Here is an 8,040-nt window from a genome sequence, read left to right as displayed (position 1 = left end):
CTGCAGCAAAGCTCTGTGGAGCATCAGCCAGGAAGGAAAGTCGAGCAAGACAGGGACAGAGTTTCTTCCAGGCAATTTCATAAAGCCCAGACTTTCTAATTGAATTGGAATTTCAGCAATTAACCCTTCCCAAAGCACATGTGCCTGCAGGGAGCAGGGGAAAATAAAGAAAGCAACCACCAGCCAAGCAGGTGTAATGGGCTGGGAAGAGATTTAAAATCCATTGGCAAGATGGATTTTTTGGGTGCTTTCAGGATGTTCTGCAAGCTAGAAGTCAGCTGAGGTTGTAAAGGGGAAGGTTTCTGCAACTGCTGGTGGGGCTGTTTTTCTGTGTGCATCCCCTCTCAGTGTTGCTCTCAACCTGTTGGCCAAATTCAGCCACATTTTACCAAAAAGTGAAGGTCTCCCAAGATCCCACCTGGTCTGGAAGAGAGGGATCAGTGCTGGCACAGGGCCATGCCATGCACACAGCCCTCAGGTGAGGTTCACATCGGAACGGCCACAGAGTGGGAGCTGCATGCAGAGGTGTTGAAATCTCGCTGGAAAATGGGTGAATGAAAGAAAAAGCAAGATCAGTTCTGCAGAAAGAAAAATAAATAAATAAAGAAGCTTTCCCCTGATTTTCTGGGCACTTGTCATATCCTGCCCCATCAGTTCTGGCTGGTGGGAGCTCCAGCACATATGAGAGCAATGTGTCAAAAGCAAACCTGGGCAAGAAAACTAAATTACAGCAACTCTGCTCAAACTCCATCAAGCAGGAATTTGGGGATTTCAGCATTTTTCCAAATTACACACCATAAACCCCTGAAAGCCGCTGGAACATTCAGAACTGAATTCCACCAGCTGAGTTTTGCTCCGTTTTGTTTCTCTGCCCCTTTCTAAGCAGTCAATTAATTCACATTTCAGAGTGAGAATGAAGAAATGCAGCTTTCTCCAAGATGTTTTCATACCACGAGACTTTTCTCCCCAAGCACAGCCAGGGCTGGATGCTGGGTTGAAGTCAGTGAGCTCCACAAGGGCTGCAAATCTCCTTCCTTCCCCTCATCTGTCAGAAAAACCACCACTAAAAAAACTCCCCCAACACCCAAACCAGAAGCTGGCGGTGCTGGTGTCCCTGGTGATGTTGAAATGACTGAAGTTTGCAGTGCAAATAACCCCTTATCTTTCCCAACTCAGTAAACATTCCCCACATCCACAATTTCAGGCAGTTATCCACGACCCTTTTTTTTTTAATCACATCAAAGACCAAGGGTTAAAATCCAGGTGCCTGGTTTGCTGAATCATGGAGTCACAGAGTGGCTGGGGTTGGAAGGGACATTAAAAACTATTTAATTCCACCCCAAGAGACACCTTCCAGTGGACCAGGGTGCTCCAAGTCCAACCTGGCACTGAACATTTCCAGGGATTCTATTCTGAGTATAATTTGAGTTTTTATACAGTTCAGACTCAGACAGATGCCTGGGTGAAACACAAGCCCTGACGGAGAAGAAAAGGAAAGAAAAAGGGAAAGAAAAAAAAAAGGTATGAAAAAAAGAAGAGGAAGTGTGTGAATGTGATGATTTCTATGATTTTCCAGCTCCCCACACTGGCTTCCCCACGTGCCTTATGTCAAATCGAAACCTGAGGGAGCTGGAAGAGGAAACTACTGATTTGGGCTGGGTGGGAGCAGCAAACCCAACAATTTCCTGTCTGTGGTGGGACAAACCCAGGCTCTGGGATCTGCGGGAACGCTGACACTGCCTCCCACCCCGCGCTCCTTCCCCTCCCACTGGGACCTGCAAGCTCAGCCTGGCTCTTTCCAGCCAAATCAGATGGGTCACCGTGACAGAACTTAAAAAAAAAAAATTAAATAAAAATACAATCTTAATTGTTTTGGCTCCTAAAGAATCCTCATCACTCTGAGTACAAATATTAATTGCCGTGACTGCAGCTCGGAGCTGCCTCTATGCGGCTTTTACCTCCCCCCACCCTGAATTCCTCTGGTCATTGGCAGCTCAGCTGAATATTCCACTCAGGCTCACAAAGAGGACTTTATCTGAGCCACGATCAATCTGAGCCCACGTAGGAGCTTCCTGCAGCCCAAAGCTGGATGTAAAGGAACGAGCTGGTCCCTTATGGATCAATGTGCACAGCTGGAGCGTGTGTTAACAGCACTGGCACGCTGTCACTTAAATGTCACCAAAAATGTGCTGTTTGGAGGGTGAGGATCAGCACAGGCTGTGAGCAAAGGGGTTAATCAAGTGGCAATATGGAAATGCAGGGAATGGGAGCAGCTCTGCTGGGCTGCTGGAGGATGCTGCTGAAGTGGGAGCAGCTCTACAGGGAGCATCCAGCAGCTTCCAGGGTACCAATTCCAACTCAGAACAGCCCAAAATCCTGCCTGAATCTGGAGCAGGAGGACTTTTGTGCTCAGCAGGTGCCAGATCCCCCTCTGTGCTCACCATCCCACTGCCCAACAGCTGTGCAAGTTTTGCTGTTTAAAAGCTTGGGAAGAAATTTTCCAGGGAAATCTGGAGCGGGGTCAGTGCCTGCCCAAACCACAGCAGCCTGGGCTGCCTCCAGCAGCCCACACCACCCCCATTTGTGACATTATTTGGGACAAGTTCTCAGCACCCAGCCCCAGGGGGAACACAAACAGCTCCTGGAGGATTGAATGGCACTTGGAGTCCTCTCATGGACGTCATGAAAAGCAACTCTGAGGAGTGACCACTGCTGATTTTGAAGGAAAAAAATAAATCCTTCTCATCTCAGGTGACAACTGATGGGCAGATGAGCACCTGTGGATGTCCCATGTGAAGGTGCCCAGGTGACATCGTGGGCACAGATTGGAGGAACACCCTGAGCTCATGCCTGGCACCAAGTACTGATGCTCAGACACCTAATTTTGGAAAGTGTGGCCGCAATAAGAGAATCCTACAATGGTCTGGGTGGGAAGGGACCTTAAAGTCCATCCCATTCCACCCCCTGCCCATGGGCAGGGACACCTCCCACTGTCCCAGGCTGCTCCAAGCCCTGTCCAACCTGGCCTTGGACACTTCCAGGGATCCAGGGACAGCCACAGCTTCTCTGGGCACCCTGTGCCAGGGCCTCCCCACCCTCCCAGGGAAGAACTTCTTCCCAATATCCAATCTACCCTTTTCCAGTTCAAAGCCATTGCCCCTTGTCCTGTCCCTCCATGCCTTGTCCCCAGTCCCTCTCCAGCTCTCCTGGAGCCCCTTTAGGCCCTGCAAGGGGCTCGGAGCTCTTCCTGGAGCCTTCTCTTCTCCAGGTGAGCACCCCCAGCTCTCCCAGCCTGGCTCCAGAGCAGAGGGGCTCCAGCCCTCAGAGCAGCTCCATGGCCTCCTCTGGACTTGTTCCAGCAGCTCCACGTCCTTCCTATGAGGATCCTGGAGCTGGATGCAGCATTCCAGCAAAGTCCAAAGCACAAGGAACAAGCCACCTACAAAACAAACCCTGCAGCCTCATCCTGCCTTGTGTTTACAACAGGAATGAGCTGGGACAAGGACTCCGGATTTCTCTCCCATAGCCTTAAGCTGTTTCCAGGAGTTCACACCAGTTGCAAGGCAAAGAATTTCCCCAGCGAGTCTCAAGAGGGCCTGGAGTGTTTGTAAGCACTGCAAAACCTCAGACACAAACCTGGGCAAATCAATGACGCTGCACTTTGGTGGTGTTTTATTCATAAACCTTTCAGGGGTCCATTAAGGAGAGGAGACTTCACAGGCAGAACAACACTCCTATTAGAATTGATCTTGCAAGGAGTGGTGCTGAAATCCTTGGAAGATAACACACAAAGTCTATTTGATGGTGAAAAGAGCCCCTGGGGTGAATCCCAGACACGAATTCCAGACACATTTGAAGGCTGAAACCACTTTAAAAAAGAGCTTAAAGTGCTACAACCAAAACTTTGCATGGACCAACTCCTGTGCCAGTCCTCAGGTGACATCCCACCCTCTCCAAGGTGATACAAAGGAGATAGAGGAGGAGCTGCCAAAGGGAATAATGGAGTTTAAACCAGTTGCACAAACCCTTATCCAGGCTGAGATTCACAAAAAACCCGAAGGCTGCAGGAGCTGTCATCACTGCCTGCCATTATCAGCCTGTCTGAGGGCAGAGGCTTTGCTCTGACATTTATCCATGTCAGCTCTCCTGCCCATCCCAGGTCCATAAAATAGGGATGCCACCACACTACCCATCCTTGACCCCTTTTGGTCCAGAAGGACATCTGTAATTCCAAATCTTGCTGGGTTTTTTTCACTCGCTTACCTATTTTCCTCAGGTACAAGCCCAAAAAGATGCTCAGTGCTCCCAGCAAACTCCAGGAGCTGGAGTTGACTGCCACCCATATCCTGCATGTAAAAGAATCCCAGAGAGAAATCCACATTTCCATCACAAAACTTCTATGCACGGACTTTCTGAATCTGCTCAATGCACATTTAGGTCATCTGTCTTAAGCTGTGCCTCTGTCAGACACCATTTGTCCCCCCTGCCCTGTTTCTGTCAGCTATTCCTTTATTCCCACGACCAGACAGAGCATCCCCCATATATCCCACAGAATCCCATAAACCCCACAGAGCTCCTCCCAAGCACGTTTCAAAAAAAGCAGGATTTTTAAAATTCCATGTGTTTAAAACAGCCTCAAGTTGATAACAACAATAACCTGCGTTCACTTCCTTCCTTCCTCTGCTCCCAGTGATTTTAAGCTTTTTTTTTTTTTGTTTGTAAGTCAATAGTGGCAAAATTCCTAAAAAACCCTGAGCGAGCACCAGGAGCTTCCAGCACAGACCCCAACCCTCACAGAGCAACTAAATGCTGCTGCTCTTAAAACCTCAGCACTTTTTTTGCTTATTTTTCAGGGATGACTTTGCCAAGAACTTGGCACGGCTCAATTAACAAGAGTGGCTTAATCCAGCGGGTGATGAATAACAGGGGAGCCAACAGGTCATTGCAATTCACTTGAGTTACCAGAATCCCTATCTGCTGCTTGGGCTTTCTCCAATCCCTGCCTGCATTAGCCACGGATTTTAATTGCCTATTCCCAAAGAGTCCGACCGCAGCCGCTCTGCGCAAGCAAGGACCGAGCCCGTGGGATTTATGGATAGCTGCAGCCCCTGGCAATTAAGGAGGAGAGACTCTGCTGGATTCCTGCTTCATCCCAACAGGATATTTACTGCACTTTTTCTCCTACAAGCATCAATAAATACTAATGGAAATCAAGGTTTTTCCCTTTTCCAAGCTCTGCATGCTGCTGGGAGGAGGGAAGGCATTTTTCCCCCCCGTTCAGTAATGGTGAACAGCTTCTACCACCACTCTACAACCAGAGTGTGGCTGATCTGCTGCAAATTTCCACTGACGTCCTAAACTTCACTGGAACTATGTGAAGGCCACAGAAATCTACTTTCCAAAGCCTGCAGGATTTGTCCCAAAGGATGGAGCAGGCAAACCCCAGCCCAAGGCACTGACCCGCCTTCCTTCCTCCCCCTGCAGCGTGCAAGCGGAACAGTCCACGGGGGATCCCACAGGGAAACCCAGAACTGCAAGGAAACTTTATTTTTAGGAAATTTCCTTAAAACTCACAGCAGAAAATCCGCTTGGCAGGAGAAGAATAAATTTTTTAACACTGAAAGTTGCTGAAATAATTAAATAAACAGCAGCAGGGACAGAGCAATGTCAGGGAGGAAAAGGTTAAAAATGCAGGGAAAGGGTTTCAATGTGGAAAAATTGCAAAATGAATTTATGTGGAGATGAAGCAGCCCAGAGGCTGGATGAAGGGAGGCATTGAGGAGCACGGGAGGATGAGGAACGAGCCCCGTCCCACCCCGCTCTGCTAAATCCGAACCCGCTCAACTGGCAGGAGCTCAAAGAAGAGCCATAAAAATAATGAGAGGGCTGGAAGAGCTGACATGCAGGAAGATTAAAAGGAACTAAATACGTATAGCTTGGCCGGGCGACAAAGGCCAAGGGGAAAGGGAAGGCAACAGCCGGAGATATCCATGGATCTGACCATCCCGGGGAGGGAGGCACTGCGGTTGAGCCCCCCGGGGAGCTCCATCCCCTCTCCCCACGCCGCTGTGGCCGCCGCATTCCTTCCCTCTCATACAATCCCTAATTTAACAAGTGGAGAGGATCCGGGCAAACATTTGGGGGGGGATGGATTACGTCAGGAGCTAATTTAGGTCCTCGCTGGGCTCCGGCCCGGTGCACATGCCTGGCTTTCCACACACGCTTCGGCCCTGCATCTGCTCCGGCATCTCCCGACACCCAGCACCCAGGGGAGCATCGCTCCTTCACTCATGGGTGGGTTTTTTATCCCCTCTAGAAAGCGGGTTTGCTTTTTTCCCCAGCCACGGAGCGCTCAGCTTCAGCAAAACTTTCTGCACCTCCAGCGTTAGAGTAAAAAACCAGAATAAAATCAAGTTTTCGGGGAGTTCAGGCGCCCTCCGGCACGAGACCCTTTGATGCGAGCGCTCGCTTCCTTTCGAAACCCAGCGTATTTATATCCATCTCTTCCTTCCTGCGACTCCAGATAATTAATAAATCAAAAGCTAAGCACGGGGGAAGATGGGCTTTTTGAAGCCACACGCGGGCTCCGCAGCGGAGCGGGACCTGCAGCTGACAGCTCCGCTACTCCCACAGCCGCAGGCACGCGCGGGACCTCGCAATTAATATTTTATTTGAGCAATTACAGCCATCAGCCCGGGCTGCACCGCTGAGTAAACACAGCCGAGCCATAAAGAGCCGATAAAGAGACAAGGGGGAGGAGGTTCGGCGGGGCCGGGCTCCCCGCGTTCGGCGGGCACCGAGCCCTGGCCAAGGCCCGGCGTTCCCACGCGTCCCGGACAAACGGGCTCTTTGTCCAGGTGTGCACCCAAAGCCACCGCACACCGCCGTGTCCCCAGGGTCCCCTCGCCCACATCACCCCACTGATGGCCCCACGGACCCTCGGGAGCGCTTGCCTCGCACGGAACCGGCCGCAGCTCCAGGATGAAGTTTTGCTGTAAACTGTGGAGCGTCCATAAACCCCCACCCCCATCCCGAAAATGGAGCTGTTTCCTAACTCTGTGTAAAATCCTGGGTGTGAAGCAGCCGGTGGACGGGGCTGAGACCCCGGGGCAGGGTAGAGTCTGGCTGGTGGAGGTGGTGAGAGGGGGAGTCTGGAAGGGTGCAGAGAGAGGGGGGCTGCTGGGGGCTGGGATGGGGGGCTAGGGCAGGGTGTGGGGAGCTGGGGTGCTCCCTGGTGCTGGGAGCTAAGGCAGAGTACTGGGAGAGGGTGCTGGAGCTAAAACACAGTACTGGGGCAGGATGCTGGGACCTGGGGCAGGGTGCTGGGAGCCAAAGCACGGTACTGGGAGATGGTGCCTGAGCACAGTCCCGGGACAGGGTGCTGGGTGCTAAATCACAATACTGGAGCAGGGTGCTGGGTGCTGGAGCACAGCACTGGGTGCTCAGGCACTGTACTGGGGCAGGATGCTGGGAGCTAAAGCACAGTACTGGGAGAGGGTGCTGGGAGCTGAGGCAGGGTGCTGGGAGACAAAAATACAGTCCTGGAGCAGGGTGCTGGAGCTCTGTACTGGAGCAGAGGTGCTGGGAACTAAAGCAGGGTACTGGGTCAGGGTGCTGGGAGCTGAAGCACAGTACTGGAGCAGAGCGCTGGGAGCTAAACTGGGGTACTCAGGCACGGTACTGAGCAGGATGCTGGGAGCTGGGCACTGCACTGGGCAGGGTGCTGGGAGCTGGAGCATAATACTGGAGAAGAGTGCTGGAAACTGGGCACTGCACTGGAGCAGGATCCAGGGATTTAAAGCACAGTCCTGGAGCTGGGTGCTGAGCACTGGGAGGATGCCGGGCCGGTCGGGGAGTCCCGGGGCACTCACCGAGCTTCTCGACGAGGCGCAGCATGACGCCGCCGATGGGGATTTCGCCGGTGACCCGCAGGGTGACGTCGCGGCCCAGGTCGGTGACATGGACGCTCAGCTCCCACGTCCCGTCGGCGTAGCAGCCGTCCGGCATGCGGATCCCGTCCAGCGCCATGGCCCCGGCCTC

At 52.1% G+C, this 8,040-nt stretch overlaps 1 protein-coding gene across 4 annotated transcripts in view; it reads right to left on the bottom strand.

The window, feature by feature from the left end:
- The window catches only part of FERMT2 (fermitin family member 2), a 49,660-nt gene that overhangs the window by 40,645 nt on the left and 975 nt on the right, over positions 1–8,040 (bottom strand). For all 4 annotated transcript variants that reach the window (XM_017738874.1, XM_017738875.1, XM_017738876.1 and 1 more), the window contains exon 2: positions 7,872–8,040. In XM_017738874.1, coding sequence (XP_017594363.1) covers positions 7,872–8,028 — 157 coding nt within the window. In that variant the 5' untranslated portion in view covers positions 8,029–8,040. The remainder of the gene's footprint in view (positions 1–7,871) is intronic.

The sequence above is a fragment of the Corvus brachyrhynchos genome, unplaced genomic scaffold (assembly GCF_000691975.1).
Source record: "Corvus brachyrhynchos isolate BGI_N302 unplaced genomic scaffold, ASM69197v1 scaffold245, whole genome shotgun sequence".
In the NCBI taxonomy this organism is placed as follows: Eukaryota; Metazoa; Chordata; class Aves; order Passeriformes; family Corvidae; genus Corvus; species Corvus brachyrhynchos.
This window is presented reverse-complemented; position numbering and strand designations above follow the sequence as displayed.